Source organism: Castor canadensis, chromosome 5, assembly GCF_047511655.1.
Source record: "Castor canadensis chromosome 5, mCasCan1.hap1v2, whole genome shotgun sequence".
NCBI classification, from domain to species: Eukaryota; Metazoa; Chordata; class Mammalia; order Rodentia; family Castoridae; genus Castor; species Castor canadensis.
The window spans coordinates 45,182,043-45,201,118 of NC_133390.1; the positions used below are offsets into that span (position 1 = coordinate 45,182,043).

At 33.1% G+C, this 19,076-nt stretch overlaps 1 protein-coding gene across 7 annotated transcripts in view; it reads left to right on the plus strand.

Moving 5' to 3' along the window:
* The window catches only part of Epha6 (EPH receptor A6), a 933,912-nt gene that overhangs the window by 132,658 nt on the left and 782,178 nt on the right, over positions 1-19,076 (plus strand). For all 7 annotated transcript variants that reach the window (XM_074072951.1, XM_074072952.1, XM_074072950.1 and 4 more), the window contains one exon: positions 17,069-17,732. In XM_074072951.1, coding sequence (XP_073929052.1) covers positions 17,069-17,732 — 664 coding nt within the window. The remainder of the gene's footprint in view (positions 1-17,068; positions 17,733-19,076) is intronic.

Sequence of the window (19,076 nt, forward strand, 5' to 3'; positions counted from 1 at the left end):
GATACAGGCATAGAAAACTCTTTTTCCAATAGCTCAGGAAATGAAAACAAAAATAGGCAAAAAGGATTACATCAAATTAAAAAGCTTGTGCACCTGAAGCAACTATCAGAGTGACAAGACATCTTACAGAGTGCAATTTTCAATTTATTCATCTGACAATGAATTAATAAATTGGTATATGTAAAGAGATCAGAAAATAATACAACAAAAGAGAATTAATGACAATAAATGAAGAAATGAATTAAATAGATCAGTTTCAAAGGAAGGAATACAAATGATTAATATATATGTGAAAAAGTGTTAAACATTCTTTGTCATTAAGGAAATAAAATTTTAAAAATTGAAATTCTACTTCATTCCAGTCAGAATGGCTACCATCAAGGAAAACAACAGGAACAACAACAACAAATACTGGCAAAGATATGAGAATAATGGAGCCTTACATGTTGTTGATGGGTAGGTAAATTAATCAAGCCATTATGGGAATCAGTATGGAGGAATAAAGATAACCATGTTTGTTGTAGCACAATTCACAATAGCCAAGTTATGGAATCAGCCTAAGTGCCTATCAACAGAAAAATGAATAAAGAAAAGGTAGCATATATACACAATGGAATACTATTCATCCATAAAGAAGAATGAAGTCATGTCATTTGCAGGAAAATGGATGGAAGTGGAGATTTCCCCATTTAGCAAAATAAGCCAGACTCATAAAGACCAGTGCTATAACCAGAATATACAGGGAACTTAAAAAACTAAATTCTCCCAAAACTAATGAACCAATAAAGAAATGGGCATGTGAACTAAACAGAACTTTCTCAAAAGAAGAAATTCAAATGGCCAGAAAACACATGAAAAAATGCTCACCATCTCTAGCAATAAAGGAAATGCAAATTAAAACCACACTAAGATTCCACCTCACCCCTGTTAGAATAGCCATCATCAGCAACACCACCAACAACAGGTGTTGGCGAGGATGTGGGGAAAAAGGAACCCTCTTACACTGTTGGTGGGAATGTAGACTAGTACAACCACTCTGGAAAAAAATTTGGAGGCTACTTAAAAAGCTAGACATCGATCTCCCATTTGATCCAGCAATACCACTCTTGGGGATATACCCAAAAGACTGTTACTCCAGAGGCACCTGCACATCCGTGTTTATTGCGGCACTATTCACAATAGCCAAGTTATGGAAACAGCCAAGATGCCCCAGCACTGACGAATGGATTAAGAAAATGTGGTATCTATACACAATGGAATTTTATGCAGCCATGAAGAAGAACGAAATGTTATCATTCGCTGGTAAATGGATGGAATTGGAGAACATCATTCTGAGTGAGGTTAGCCTGGCCCAAAAGACCAAAAATCATATGTTCTCCCTCATATGTGGACATTAGATCAAGGGCAAACACAACAAGGGGATTGGACTATGAGCACATGATAAAAGCGAGAGCACACAAGGGAGGGGTGAGGATAGGTAAGACACCTAAAAAACTAGCTAGCATTTGTTGCCCTTAATGCAGAGAAACTAAAGCAGATACCTTAAAGCAACTGAGGCCAATAGGAAAAGGGGACCAGGAACTAGAGAAAAGGTTAGATCAAAAAGAATTAACCTAGAAGGTAACACCCACGCACAGGAAATCAATGTGAGTCAATGCCCTGTATAGCTATCCTTATCTCAACCAGCAAAACCCCTTGTTCCTTCCTATTATTGCTTATACTCTCTCTACAACAAAATTAGAAATAAGGGCAAAATAGTTTCTGCTGGGTATTGAGGGGGGGGAGCGGGAGGGGGTGGAGTGGGTGCTAAGGGAGGGGGTGGGGGCAGGGGGAAGAAATGAACCAAGCCTTGTATGCACATATGAATAATTAAAGAAAAATGAAAAAAAAAAAAAGACCAGTGCTATATATTTACTCTCATATGTTGAATTTAGATTCACAAATACAGACAAACATCATAAATCTAAACAGAAAACTCTTTTGGGGGGAAAGCTAGGGGAAGAGAGAGGGAGGAGGGATGAATAAGATTAAAGTACATTATATGCACGTGTGGAAATGTCATAATGAAACCCATTATTTTCTACAGTTAATCCTGTAAATATTTAGACCTATGACTTTGGTAGATGTGGCAGTTTTTGACTAGCTTGGGTATTTCTATGTCCACACTGGAGACACTTTTGAGCTCTTTTCCAGAAAACCCACGTGTCATGTAGCAGAGTTCTTTGTTTTCTCCTTCTCATTAAGCAAACACAAGCAGATATACCAAAACACAAAGTTGTAGGAACAGTACTGTCACTTATACTGTTATCTTGGTTAACATGTGTTTATATAAAGTGAATAACATCCTTGGTAACTAGGTCTATACAAAATACTGGCTTTTGGTAAGACCAAAAGACATGATAATCCTTTTGTCTAATTTTCTGAGAACAGAAGAAAGCTCAGTCTTTCCATGTGGCCTCATACCAGATCCTCAAATGTCTAGGATGATTTAGTCATGTGTGAAGAGTTAGATCCAGTTAGTCTTACCAATTTTGGAAGAGAAGTGTCCCCTTGAAACTGGCAGTACATACTGTGTACTCATGAATGTAAATGGAGAAATGATACCTGTTGAAACAATTCCAAGAATGTGGGAAAGGGGGAGATAAAGGAGAATGGTGGAGGGGTGAATTCAAGTATGATATATTTGATAATTGTAAGAACTTTTGTAAATGCTACAATGTACCCCAATCTGCACAGCAATAAAAAAACTCACCCAACTGTTAGAGAAAAAGAAAAAGAAAAAGAAACTGGCAGTAATAACCACAGATGTTTCTTAATGTTGGTGGCTAATTTCAATGCCCCTTGCCATCAGTGGTCTATGGAAATCACGTGTTTTATTCATTCATTCAGTCCTACTACTTGGTCACATTCTTCTTCATCCCATCTAGTCAACTGTTCTGTTCTATTTAAGGTGAAAGTCTTTCATTTGTATGTGTTCTTACACAGTGTGAATTATTTTGTGAATGTATTATTTTGGCTTTCATAAATGATGTAGTGTGATCGCATTTTGGTTTCATTGTTTTCATCAAATTCATATTTTAGAATGTGGGTGTACATTTATTCTTTATTACTGATGCATGTGTAGTATTTTAGCACATTTTATGTGTTCTGGTGACTACTTCCAACCCTCAGTTACCACAAAACATGTATTGAATTTCCAGTTAAGGGCTTGCTGATTGTTTTTCTGAAGTGTATGTAAGAGTGTGTGTGTGTGCGCACATGTTATAGGATATATGCATTCTTATTTTAATTGATTTTGCTAGATTACCTTCTATAATAGCTACTGTTATCAACAGTGAAGGTTCGTATTTACATACATCTCTGACAATATGGGAAAAGAGAGCTTTCATCCAGTTTCACAGTCTAATGGCTCTAAAGTGTTTTTCTGGTTCAGTTTCTTTAAGTTTGGCAAGTTAGTGAGTCTTCTCATATGCTTGCTTGTGGGTTGACTGTCTTCTTCTGATAGTTATCTTTATATTCTTTGTGTATATTTCTTTTAAATTAGATTTGCTGTGTTTATATTATTGATTTGCAAGAATTCCTTGCACAGTGTAAAAGGTTTTTTTCTGAATAGGTATTGACACTGCATATAACATCCAAAATTATTCATCTGTCAGTTTTGTCTGTACTACCCTTTGCTGAGGAGAAGGCCAGCCTTCACTTTTACATAAATCAACCCACCAATTTCTTTTACCTTTATAATTCAGATTTTGTTTAAGTTTTCCCCAGGCCTAGGTCACAGACATTTGCTAACAATATATATTAACTTCATATTTTTACCTTTCACATTTAGATCATATACCTTTAGTATAAACCATATTATAAGGGATTACATAGGATCTAGTTTTATTTTACTTTATATATTGAGACTTTTTTTTCCTACTGAACAGCACATCAATTGTACTATAACTGGGCATGGTCCCTTTATTTGATATTCACTTTCCATATGAATATGACCCCTGTTTGAGCTCTGTATTCTGTTTCAGGATCCATTTGCCTATTGTGCTTATGCACAAAATTTTATTACCAAGGAATTATAGTATATTTTAAAATCAGCAGGATAAGCTATCTAGGATTTTTAAAAATTACAGATAATCTTGAAGTGACATTCTTTCCTATAAAATTTAGAATGAGCTTACTGAGTTTCTTTAAAATGTTTTGATTAAAATTTAATTGAATTTGTAGATAAATGTTGGGAAAGTTGACATTTCTACAGCATTAAAGTATCCCATCAGCATAACAAATTACATCAACCATTGAAATGGGTTTCTAGTTTTTCAGAGGTCTTATGAGAGCTATATAAGGAGCCAGCTGGTAAAACACAAATGTGGGTTCCTGTGGCCTAGTACCATGAAACAATGTAGTGTAAGAATGGAGTATTTCTTGAAAGGTTGGTTGAATTCATGCAAGTCTGCCTCATTAGAGGCTTGGAGTGTTTACATATATATTCTTGAGTTAGTTTAAGCTATGTTTTGTTGTTGATATTTTTACCTATTATATGAGATATAGTTCTTGGTTGTTGTAATAAATAAAGTATTATTTATTATCATAATTTTATGAAATTCATGGAATTAATTGGGAATACTATTTAGTTTTCTGTGGTTGGAAAGTGCATTTTAATGAGTTCTATTTTTATACATGGAATATAGATTCCATTCCTGTGTAAGAACAAAAGTAATGGAAATTTTAAAAATTCATAAAACATGAAGAAGAAAGAAGATTCACTGATTATTCTTGCTTTGAGAAATAATCACTTTGTCTCAGATTTCTAGAAGATGGCTCATAGCCCCTGTGTGCTTCTATATTTCTCTTGAGTATAAACACATAAACATTACACATTATATACTGAATTATTTATGCATAATTTTAAGTGGTAGATATGTTATATTTAAGATTAATATATTTTTTCAAAATTGGAGTTATAGTTTACCTATTGTTTTTTAATCAAATGTTCCCAATATTTTTGTAGTACTGGGGATTGAACCAGAGGCCTCACACAAGCTAGGCAATTGTTCTACCACATGAACCACATCCATGCTCTCTGTTATTCAGGCTTCAGATATATACATTTTTTTCTTTATTGTTGTGCTGGGTGATTGGCATTTATTGTTGTGGCATTTACACAGGTTCTTACAAGTACCAAATATATCATACATGAATGCTTTTTTAAACCATTGATAATCCCTTTCAAAATAATTTTAGTGACTAAATGGCATCCTGTCAATTTATTATACCATAATTACTTATTTAACCTATTAGCTCACTATAAAATTCTAAAAATAGAATTACAAGATCAGCATCTTAAATACTGTCTTAGAATTCTTCAGAATTCTGGTTATTGGTACCAGTCACTATGCATCAATATTTTTTCTAGAAATTCCATTTGCTGTTAACTTTATTGAATTATTTTGTTGTGGTGATTGCCTTCAGTAGCAGCATATAATTGTGTAACAATTATAAGTATGTATGTTACAATTATTGAGTGTAATCAAACACTGTGATGGATATTGGCTCAATTTATAAACAGGGCACAGAACAGTGTTGAATACTCTGAATGTGATGTTTTTGGGGAAACACTGGAAAGAGACTGGATATACAAAGCCAAGTGGGTTACATTTGGATTTTATTTCAAAATTTGAGAGCCTTAATCTATCAAAAGCAAATATTTAGCAATTAGTTTGATAACTACGTGAATCTTTTTGTCTCATGGCATTAGCTATGACATACCTTCTATTTAGATACTTAAGATTTTTCTACTTAAGATTTTTCTCCTCCCCTTATGACTCAATTTTTCTCTAATTCTTTCAATATTGTACTTTACTATTTTTCTACTTTCTGAGGCATATATATACTCATTTTTCTATAAACTATTGCCTTTATATTAAATTTTGCTGTAAATATTGAACATTTTAATTGCATGATATATTTTTAGTATATGTTAGAAGAAATAATGATTTTGAATGTAGGTTTCTTGATTGTGGAGTCACACCTAATTGTAGGTAGCACTTAACTCAAATGTGGGTCCTTTTGAACTACTTAGAAAATAGGCAATTCTTTACTTATTGTATTTGTAAACTTTAAATTGGATTTAAATTGTAAATTTTCACAGAGATAATTGTAACATTAGTAAATAACAAATATATTTTCTATGTATTTTGAGAATATATTCATATAAAAGTATTTCATAAATATTTATTATCAATCAGATATATATGTGAAAATTAACATCTGGACATTTTTGTCCAATTATGAAGAAGCTAAATGCAAAAGTACTTAAATAAACACATTGATTGCATATAATGTATTTCAGAGCTCAAAGATTTATGTTACTAGCATGACCTTAAAACTCTGTGTGATGCATCATAAGTTTTTGGATTGCTATGCTAACAGTAATTTTAGTTTATTATTCTGTGGAATATGAAGTGCAGTATTCGAGGATAGCTTTTTTCCTTGAGGTTTGCAAAATGTATGGTTGTTAAGCATTATTTAGTTAGCCTCAAATATTCTTTTCCTTTTGCTCCCCTAAGAAAAGATTAATGAAGCTTTTTCTAAAGGTTGCGTGAAATAACAAGCTAAGTTTATTATAGTGTCTTTACCTTACTGCACAGTAATGTTTGTGTCATATTCTATACAAATGTATACAGTTCTTTTAAACAATTTTACAGAAAGAATGTAGAACACCTAAGCTATACTCTAAGTAATTAATAGTTTGTGAGATTAAAAATTAGTATAAGGGAAATTTCCCACTTAAGTCACCAGTTTACAAATTAATTTCAATCTATTATTAACTTGATATTCTAAAATAAACATTAACCAAATTAAAATCAATATCACAGACTCATTTTGAAAGAAAGATACCTATGAACTTATAACCTTTTTCCATTACACATATCCAAGAATCTTTAAATAAAGATGTACCATACTATATGAATTAGCATATTCTATTATACTTTTATGAAAGTCAGCCTTTCATATGTGGCATATATAGCTTCTATTTACCTTTAATTAAATTAAGGGAGACACACCTTGTTTTGAAGCCTTTCTTGGAATAATTGATGATCACAGAGGCAGTATTATATGTAAGATTCTGACAACAAACAAACTGGTTTACCAAGAATCAGCCCCATGATGCTAAAGTCCTAGATGAATTTTTAATTCATTAAACAAAGTCAAAATAGGGATCACTGAGAAGAATCAACAATATTAATGGGCCAAAATGTAACCCATGAAGATATAGAGAGAGAATCATTGTCTGACTCTAAACCATTCTCTAAAATTTTAATTTTATCCATTACTTGTCTGGAATAAGAAGTTACTCTTTCCAGATTTCCACATTAAGATTACTCTTCTGCCCATATTGATATTCTTCAAATCTTTTTTTGCTAATCAATAATAACTCCTTTCTTAACAAATCTAGCATACATTGAACTGTCTTTATCTTACTTCATCTTTCAGCAGCATTTAAAAATTTTTAACTTTTTTGTGATTGTTTAAAATCACAAAAAGGCCATGCACTCTACCACTGAGCTATATCCCCAGCCCTCAGTAGCACTTAATATGCTTAAATACTTTCTTCATTAATCATTTTCTTCTGTCATGTGTACAGAGGTTTCATCTCCCCATTTGCATTAACCTTCCCAATTTGAATATTCATTTGTTTCATGCTCAATATTTGCAAGAATTAACAATTCATAATTTAATTTACTTAAATAGTATACCTTGCAGTTAAAATAGAAAGTTAATCAGTCAGAGCTATGGACTTCATTAGTAGTTATAGCAAAGATAGATGTTCTGACTGAATCTGTAAATAGTTATTTTTTTCATTATTATTATTCATATATTCACATGTGCGTACATTCTTTGGGTCATTTCTCCCCCCCTGCCCCCTCCCCCATCCTCTCCACTCCTCCCCTACTCTCTCCCCTCCTCCACACCTTCTTCCAGGCAGAACCTGTTCTGTTTTCTTAATCCATTAATCAGAACCATAGCAATAAAAACATCATTATGCTGTTTCTTTTGATTTCTTCATACATTCAAGTGTTTCAGTTCCTTTCTTTAAGTCAGTTCCCTCATCCATAAAAGCAGGACCATATGTTTCATTTTCTCTATCATACAAGAATCAAATCAAATATGGTTTATGAGATTATTTTTCTATGATTTTATATCTACAAACTCCTATGAAACCTAGCATGGCAATCATTTTTGTTGACTGTAAGACAGGATAATTAAGATGAATATATACCATCTCTTCATTGTATTAATCCTATAAATATTCAAAGATGACACTTGCAGCATGTTATTATGAGGTTAAGTAAAATTCTCAACTTTTGATGACACCAATTAAAGCCTTTTGACATACAGAAGATGGACTCTATTAGAGAATTTTTAATCTTCATGAATATTTGACAACTTTTTAATGGGATAATCATTCCTTCTTAGTGGAAATTATCCTTATTATTATAATAGTATGGTCCTATTAATAGGAAAAATCCACTAAAAGTAATAAATTTATTTGTAAAACTTAGTCTCAGCAGTTGTCTTCTAGATATACCACTGAATTCATACCTTCTTTATTAAATATCTTTTTAGTACTAATAAAAAAGTTTTATGTTTGCCCAAAGTGAAATAGAAGGTATCTTCACATGATAAATTTTGGTTCTGGTTTTAGTCTCCGAAACTAGTTACCATTTAAATGCAGAGCCTTCACTTTTCTGCTGCAAAAAACAGATTTATTTTATTAACTACATGGCTAGCAGCAGAATTCAGGACCCTGATTTTCTAAGTTTATGTTGTACATTCACTCAAAGTGAATATTTAAGTGATTCTGAGGAAAATATCACATTAGAATAAGAAGGCCCTTTAAGATTCTCTGATATAGAATGTTAGATGCATATGCTTTAGAAATTAAGTCACTAAGGTGTTAGATGAAGGGATGTCATATACACTCAACAAGGAGAATTTATATGGACTGTGCAAGGCTAGAGGAATAATTTTTAAAACAATTGAAACATAGGTCAGTTTATCAAATTAAGGCTTCTTATCATTCTCATCCATTCTTTTTTTTTATTCATTTATTCACATGTGCATACATTGTTTGGGTCATTTCTCCCTCCTGCTCCCGCTCCCACCCTTTACCCCTTCCCCCCTCCCTTCCAGGCAGAACCTGTTCTGTGCTTTTCTCCAGTTCTATTGAGGAGTAGAAATAAACAACAATAAGAAAGACATAAAAAAAAAAAAGAAAGACATAACATTTTTGCTAGTTGAGATAAGGACAGCTATACAGAAATATTCCTTGCATTGCTTTCATGTACAAATGTGTTACAACCCAGGTTGATTCATCTCTAACTGATGTTTACGCTGGTTTCTGATCCCCTTCTCATGTTGACCTCTGTCGCTTTAAGGTTTCTGTATTAATTTCTCTGGAGTGGGGACATCGAATGCTTTTATGTTTTGGGTTTTCTATCTAGCCCCGTACCTCCCATACATGTTCTCCCCTGTCATGTAACCCAAGTCCTACAACATTGCTGTATTTGCCCTAGATCTAAAGACCGCATATGAGGGAGAACATACAATTTTTGGTCTTCTGAGTCTGGCTAACTTCACTCAGAATGATGTTCTCCAGTTCCATCCATCTTCTTCAGGGTAGAGTAAAATTCCATTGTGTATACATATCCCATTTTCTTGATCCATTTGTCAGTAGTGGGGCATCTTGGTTGTTTCCATAACTTGGCTATTGTGAATAGTGCTACAATAAACATGGGTGTTCAGGTGCCTCTGGAGTAACCTGTGTTGCATTCCTTTGGATATATCCCCAGGAGTGGGATTGCTGGATCATATGGCAATCTATGTTTGGATTTTTAAGAAACCTCCAAATTTTTTTCCAGAGTGGTTACACCAGCTTGCATTCCCACCAGCAGCATACCAGGGTTCCTTTTTCCCCACATCCTCGCCAACACCTGGTGGTGGTGGTGTTTTTGTTGATGGCTATTCTAACAGGGATAAGGTGGAATCTTAGTGTGGTTTTGATTTGCATTTCTTTTATGGCTAGAGATGGTGAGCATTTTTTCTTGTATTTTTTGGCCATTTGAATTTCTTCTTTTGATTCTCATCCATTCTTATCATTAGAATGAAGTTGAACATTTTCACCCTGTTTGACTCTTTTGCCTATAAATTTAGTTATTTGGGAGAACAATTAGATACAGTCGGTAACATACTACAAAATACTCAGGAATAACATTTTTAGAAAACCTGAATAAAAATTATAGATTTCTCATAATTTTGTTTTTTTTGTTTTATTTTAATTTATCTTTAAATTACTCTTTACTTACAATAACAAGTAACATGTTACTTCCTTTTTATATTAATTAATCTCCTCCCAAAATAATCCTACATTATTTTTAAAGGTACTATGTCTTTTGGAATCATAGCTTTGAAATCATGGCTATTATAGTCTATTTTCTTTTATCACAACCACATTTTGGAAGAAAAAATTTGTATACACATATTTCTCTCCCTTTTAGCATATATCTAGCTTCTGTTACAAGTTAAAGTGGACATAAATTCAGGACTCAATGATTTTAATATTAAGATACATAGTATTACAGTTTGGGATGTTTTATAGATAAAAGGAAAGAGGAAAATATGATACTTATAAATTATTACTTATTCATTTAAGAAGCACTTGAAAAAGTAAAGCACAAAAATACTTCTCTGAAGCTACCTTATTCTTCAGTGTTCTTCCTCCTCCATGTTCCCTATGGCCAACATATATAATCACAGTTTTTACTGATTTTTCTTTTTTGCTTTAAATCAGACCAGTTCTTGTTGCTGTTTGGGGTCTTAAGGTATCTAGAGTGTGTCCCACCACATCTTACTGGAAATGCACAAGTATATTAATCTGAAGGCAAGGGACTCTTTGTTTTAGTACGGTTTTTAAGTAATTATCAGTACTTATCTTTGCCCCTTGAAAATATAATTAACTTCCCAATAGTCCATTTAATTTTGAGAAACAAACTACTTAACATTTCAGGGTTTATTTTGAAAGAAAAGTTTATGTTCTTGGGTTTTAAAAATGTTCAAAAAGAAGGTTCAAATTTGAGAAATTTATGTTAGGTATTCCAATGTATGGGTTAGTTTGTCAGCATTTAATCTAAACATTCTGCCTAGAAAGGCTGCTTGATTGCCTTATTTTATTCTCTGAGAAAAGAGAGCAATTTCATTCCTCAATGACTATTAGTTGATTTAAGAATTATTTTTCTTGCTCTAACTTTCTACGCACAAAAAGAATCTAGCTTTTTGGCCTAGTTTACTTAGTTTGTTGTGGAAACAAAAATTCATTTGTTGGTGGGGATGGGTTTTTTTTTAAAGAACCCTTAGGCACAAATGGACTAAGAACTGCTCAGAACTCTTTACACTATTACTTCTAATAAATACTCACTTCAAATGGGATTGCCAAGAGATCATCAGTGGAGATAATTCCTATCTGATGTAAAGCATTAAGATGTATGTGCATATTTTTGGCAACTTTATCTCTGTGCCCAAAAAGAATCCTGTAGGTAAAAGTTAATACTCTTATCTAAAGGAAATATATGTATAACTTATTTTCCAGCTGTGATATATTTAGGTATATGAAAACCTGCTAATTGTAGAAGCTATAGGATAAAAATAACCGAACTCTTGTTACTTCTGCTATTAAATTGGCCAATTCTGTCAGATATATATTATATATATAATATATAATATAGATATATATAATAGGCCCTAAAAAATGTCAATTTCCCCATCTATGTTTTCTTTTTTATTTTACTTTTTTATATTTTCATGTAAAATTTATAGCATCAATATAAAAAAATACATTAGTATATAATATAAAAAAGAACTCACTTGAGCAGAGCAAACCATGCATACTTTTCCAGAGTAGAGTATCTTGCAAATTATGTATGTTCTTATAGACTGTTTGGGTAGAACAGAAAGTTTCTGTTGTCATATGACCATTTTATGAATAGTTTTCTTTGGACCAATGTGTGTATATATGAATTACATGTGATGAATGAAAGTTTTGTTATTGGAATAAATTAATGAAAATTTTGGTTCAGCGTGAGTTTTTTGAATATGAAAGATTTTCTAGGAAGTATGCTGAGGTTTCTGAGATAAAGACAAGTCAGAGCAGAGTAACCACCTTATGATGGCTAGTTTAAATAATGCCCATGGGAAGTAGTGAAATGGTCAGGTAGAGATGAGTCAATTCGGGTTGTAACACACTTGTGCATGCAAGCAATGCTAGGAATCTCTCTGTATAGCTGTCCTTCTCTCAACTAGCAAAAATGCTTTGTCTTCTCTTCAACAAAATTGGAGAAAAGTTCAGAACAGGTTCTGCCTGGAAGTGAGGGGGGTGGGGGAGAGAAAGAGGGGGTGGGGACAGGGAGGAGAAATGACCCAAACAATGTATGCACATATGAATAAATGAATAAAGAAAAAAAATTTTAAAAATAATGCCCATGGGATTTGTCCTGTAAGGGCAGCTCTAAGTGACTGTTACCAAGCTTATGTCAAAAGAAACATTATCTTGCTATGTTTGTTAGTCAGACTTAGCATACTTTGATCAAAATACCAAACACTAATAACAGAAGCAAGAAATTACTTATTTTGTTCATAGTTTAAGATGTTTCAGTCTATCCTGGTAGGGAGGGCATGGTGTGCCAGAACTGTTAGACTCATGGTAGACAGAAATTAGACCAAAATAACTTACATCATTACAGACAGGAAGCACAATAGAGCACAAAGGACCAGGGAAAGACACAAACCCCAAGGACACATCCTAGTGAGGCCACATCTCCTACTTTTTACCACCTTCCAATAACACCATTATATAAAAAACCCATCAAGGGATTAAACCATTTTTCAGGTCAGAGCCTTCATGATTTAGTTGTCTCTGGTAATGTCCTTGGAGACAAACCCAGAGGTGTGTTTTACTATCTCCCAGGTGTTTCTCAATCCAACCAAGTTGGCAATCAAAATTAACTATCATAGTTTGGGAGTTAGGAGGTGTTTGGAGATTGGGATTGGCTGGTTGGCATATGAAGGGTATGCTGCTGGCCCAGTTCTTTGCAGTTTCTTAAAAATTAGCTAATCCTGGGAAGAACAGTATTTCCATATTCCCTATTCCCCCCAGCAAGGTTTTTAAGATCAAAACAGAATATAATAAAATAAAGTTAAAAGGCTTGATTTTAGTTCTTGGTCAATGTAACACTTGGCAAATAATTTATTTTTCAGTTTTGAACTCCATACTCATATCGTGTAAATAAGTTTTTGTCCTATTTTATTGGATTGTTAGTCTCATCAATGAGGATTCATCAAATGAATTTACATTTATGAAAATGCTTTAATGAATATGAACTCAGTATATAAATAGTTTCCTTAAGGATCCTTACATCCATAATGACCTTCTAGCAAATGAAAGAATTCTTTGGGCTACAACTCATTCTTGCTTAACCAAAACTTTTTATTGAGCAGGACATTCCAATTTTCTAAACTTTCTTATCCCTCACTTTGTAATCAATCTGCCCACTCCTTGATCTAAAGAAAGTTCTCATAAAATGCCCATAAGACAGAAGAATCTCTCTTCTCATCCTGGTCATTAAAAATGGGAATAATTTGCCTGATATTCTTCTCTTCAGAACATGTATAATTCGTTTTGTTGAACTGTTTGTTACATTATAGTTTGATAAATTGTTACATAATGTTTTGTTTGTCAGCTTCCTATCACTGTGAAGAAAACACCTAAGAAAATATGCTTGTAGGGAAGAAAGGTTTATTTTGGCTCACAATTTCAGAGGTTTCAGTCCATGGCCACCTGACCTCATTGGGTTTGAACCTGGGTGACACGGTACATGATGGTACCAAAGCATAGTGACAGAAGTCCTCACCTCATGGAAATCAGAAAGTGAAAAGAGAAAAAGGAGTCAGGGGTCCCAAAATTCCCTTCAAGGATCCTCCCCCACTGCCTAAATTGCTTCTTGTAGACCCTACCTTTCAAAGGTTCCACCAGCTCCCAATAGACCAAAGGTTGGGGACAAAGTCTTTAGCGTATAAGATTTGGGGAGTCCTTTGATTGAGATCACAGCAAATGGTCTATTATTTTAAGTACTACAAGAAAGATATTTGAGGCCCGAGGAGTGACTCATGGGGTAGAGTGCTTTATCATTAGACCCTGAGTTCCAAACCTTGTACCACCATGAAAAGTTGGAATCTTTTGAGTTCAGTGCCTATAATATAAAAACAAGCACCTGTCATAAATGAGCGACTTAATAGCAGAATTAATGGCACATTTGAAACATGTTTTCATCCTTTAATTTGTACATGTAGTTTCATTCATATTTTTACTAGAGAATAAGTTGTATAATTATTTTAAATAGGTGTAGGAATTTTAATCCACTGGATACATCTAAAGTTACCTTGTTTTAATAAATCAGAGTCAACTTTTATATACAATATAAATCATTTCTTATTCCTAGTTACAATAAAATCTAGCAGTTGGTCTGTATTGACTATGTTGGCACTTGAGTTCAATTCAAGTTTCATTGCTTTAATATATGAAAAAAGAAATAAGAGCACTGTTCAACATAACAAATGTAACAAAAAATAATAACATCATTTAAATATCCTTAAGTACTGTCTTTGAGAAGATTCATATTTCTCATGTCATTTTCCTTCTGACCTTTCTCACCATCTTTGCTTCCAACCAACCAAAAATATTTTTAAATAAAGAAATGTAATAATTTCATAAATTATTTTTTCTAAACAGGCAATTTTTCCATTTTAAATAAATTAATCTTATATTTTAGGAGAGCTAATTGGTGAGCATGTTAATATTTTTTATTAACATAAAGAGAGATAATCAAAGTATTAAGACATAATGATCCAAGCAGAATTTGCTATGAACAAAGCTTTATACTTCTATTGGGAGAGTGAAAGATGTGACATAGATGATAATTACTTGCATTCCCTGAGAAACAAAATCAATTCTGATTAGAAATTTATCCAAAATGAGAATAATCACTAGATGAGTACTTAAGAGATTTTCCTGTGGGTAAAATACTAAAAATTTTGGACATTGATTTTGACAGTTCTTAGATTTCATTATTATATTATCTTGGCTCACAGTTATATTTGGAATCACTGGTTAGCAATTTCAATGACGAATGAGAGCACTGGATTGCATTTAATTTTAAGTGTAAGAGTAACATAAGACCCATAATATGCTAAGATGAAAGGTATATAGATGGATAATTTCATATGCATCTATAAGAGATTAATGGAGCACCCTTGATAAATAGTGGGCATATTTTATAAAATTATATCCAGAGTTAAAAAGGAACTAATATTTTCTCAAAATATCCTCTGAATTGTAAGCAAGGTGGCTTTAAATGTAAAGTTTTAGGTAGATATTTTATTTAAGTTTACTTGATGTATAATTCAACTATTTGTAGAAATTTATAGATGAAAATTAAAATTACTTAGTGTCATGATGGTCTTATATTCTAAAGAAAAAAGTATCCATTCTCTTGGAAACTATGCTAATTGAATTCATCCAGCTTTGATGAAGTGATCCTCTACAACCAATTAAAATGAGAAACTGCAAACAGAATGTGTTAAATAATCTTACTGTAAATCACTGAAGTATGGTATCAAGAGATAGGACACTTATTCACTGTAGGAGCCAGTTTATCATTTCTAGTATACTGTAATAGAAATAATAAACTTTGATAACTAGCATATTTTCTCAAAAAGGTTGTAAGTACTCCAGAATGTTTTTTATCTCTTGAAATTTCTCTTACAACTATACAAATTAAATATAAGTACAATCTAAATTTGCAATATGGAAATATGCAATAGAAGATGTATAAATACTGGAAATACTGATTTCAAGGTACTCAAATGTTTTTATAAAATTTTTTAAAAAAATAAGATAAACAAAATCTCATGCAACTAAGTGGTAGGAGGTTAATACGTTAACACCCAGAGGGAAGATAATGTAGTGTGATCTAGCTCAGAGAAGCCAAAGGGCTTAAGACACTTATAAATAAATACCTTTTGGTTGGCCCTATCTGACTCTATATCCTTATTTCCTAGTGTGCTTCCAGCGCCTAGTCATAGCGTTCCTAAAATATAACTGTGGACATCTGCCCCAGGGTATTTATACTTAGTTTCCTCTGACCTCCTTTCCTCTGAGAAATTACTTAAGTACCATTACCTCAGTTAAACTTTGTCTATCTACCCTATTCAAAATCTTCTTCCTCTTCAACTCTGTGTGATTCAGTTTTCTGCATTGTAATTTCTATCATATTATTCACTTTACTTACTTGTACTTTTTATTGTCTCCCTCTGTTCTAGCATTAGCCCCAATAAAGATAAGGAGTATTTGTTCAGCTAGTTAAATGCTCTATCTTTATGTCAAGAAGTGTTGCCTGATAAATATTTTTTGAACAAATCTAGGCCTTTGTACTTTCTATCCAAAAGTCATGTAATATTTAATCAAATACTGGTAAATATATCTCAATTTGTAACAAATTGGATATGAGACAGGAGGAAAACCAGAGTGCATTTGTCATGGGTTCAGTTACTTATTTTGACCAGATAACAGATGCTATTTTACATTTGTTTTAATGTGCCAGGAATTATTTTAACTGTTTCACATACATTTTTTAAATATGCCTTTCAACAACCCTATGGAACGGGTAGTATTATTGGCTCCATTTTTTAGTTGAGGAAACTGTAGATGCTAAATAAAGTTGGCTTTCATTGTGTAATTCATGTGCAGGATGGCAAGAGTCCTACTAGAACAGCTGGTTCCAGAAACCATACTCTCAGCCAAAGGCTCTTGATTAAAATGCTGCTGCATTGTTTCTTTGAATAGCTTCATTTATATTTTTCTGTTCATCTTTCTTTAGTTAAAACATTTGAAGCCATTATTGCTCTTCAGCTACTGTGGTTTGAAATCATTTAATTGTTTTCTTTCTCCTTCTTGCAGTGGGATGCCATCACTGAAATGGATGAGCACAACAGGCCCATTCACACTTACCAGGTCTGCAATGTCATGGAAACAAACCAAAACAACTGGCTTCGTACAAACTGGATCTCCCGTGATGCAGCTCAGAAAATTTATGTGGAGATGAAGTTCACACTGAGGGATTGTAATAGCATCCCATGGGTCTTGGGGACTTGCAAAGAAACATTTAATCTGTATTATATGGAATCCGATGAGTCACACGGAATTAAATTTAAGCCAAGCCAGTATATAAAAATCGACACAATTGCTGCTGATGAGAGTTTTACCCAAATGGATTTGGGTGATCGCATTCTCAAACTTAACACTGAAATTCGTGAAGTGGGGCCAGTAGAAAGGAAAGGATTTTACCTGGCTTTTCAAGACATTGGGGCATGCATTGCCCTCGTGTCAGTCCGTGTTTTCTATAAAAAGTGCCCCTTCACTGTTCGAAACTTGGCCATGTTTCCTGATACCATCCCAAGGGTTGATTCTTCCTCCTTGGTTGAAGTTCGGGGCTCTTGTGTGAAGAGTGCAGAGGAGCGGGATACCCCAAAGCTTTACTGTGGAGCGGATGGAGATTGGCTAGTTCCCCTTGGAAGGTGTATCTGCAGTACCGGATATGAAGAAATTGAGGGTTCTTGCCATGGTAAGCAACAGACATTTAAATCATGTGTTTTGCATTTAAGAGATTTCTTTTTCTCAGCCTGGAACCGTGTATAATATTGCTTTCAGTGAAAGTGTTAAACACTATGAACTGATGCCTTCACTTAACTTCTTTTTTATAAAAGAAAAAATGAACAGCAGCAACAAAAAGCAATGGAAATTGTGATAGGAATTTGCCCGATGTTCAAGTTTAGAGAGAATATGGACAGTTACAAATAATCCTTTTGTTCATATTCAATTGTAATAATTAAATAGTAGCTAAAAGGGGTTATATGTAAACAAGTGGGAAATTCGTGTATGTTTTATTTCAAAACACATGCCATTTTATACAGGTGCAATGTTTGGTGATTGAGTACTGACCTTATCAGAGCTTAATTTATCCTTTGCTACTATTGGCTACAACTTCCTGACATATAACATATTAGCTTTTTTATTTTAATAATAGTGTTTGTGTAAGATGCAGTTATCAAGAACTGTTAATACCAGGTACTGCTGAAGTTTAGAACTATACTTATCACATTGTTATAGCAATGAAATACCTATAAGTTTTTAAGATGATGCACGATTCTTTTTATGTGAATCATGTTGTGTGAACTATTAATCCAACAAATGTATACATTTAAAACTTTTTACATACCCTTTATAGAGATCATCTATTCAAATGTGTTTGAAATTAAGACTTAATCAAAACAAAAATATAGAAATAAAGTTATCTCTTGGTAAATAACAGCATACTAGATATCTTTTCCTTCTCAATGGTAAGTTATTTATAGAGATTTTTTTTCCTATGGCAGCATGTTGAATTTGTTGACTTCGCTGGTGATGTTATAGTCACAGTCATGAGAAAAGATAAGAATAAATAAGGGAAATACATGCATATAAGGGTTTTGGGTAATGTAGCTGAACTTTTCAAGGTTTGATATATTTGTAAAACATTTGGGTTTTTTACACTTGGAATGTTCACTAGAGCCTGAGGTGATGATGATCATTTTTCATACTGACGAATGTTAATATCAGCATGAGAGGCTTGTGGTATATATTTTATAAGGCATGAACCTGATTTCTTCTACTATTTGATCATAAGATGTTTCATTCAAGTTTATCAGCACAAAGAGTCCTTGCTCTCATTTCCTATGTGGAGAATAGGTTTCTCTCTATTTTCCTCCCCTCCCCTCCCCACCACCTGGTCTATACTTTATCCTGTTATTCTAAAATAAATCCTTACTAAAACTTTTTTTTAAAGTTTATGAATGTAGGTTGAATCTCATATTTTTATATTCACCTACAACAAAACTATACAATGGAGCAAAACCAAATCATAAATGAT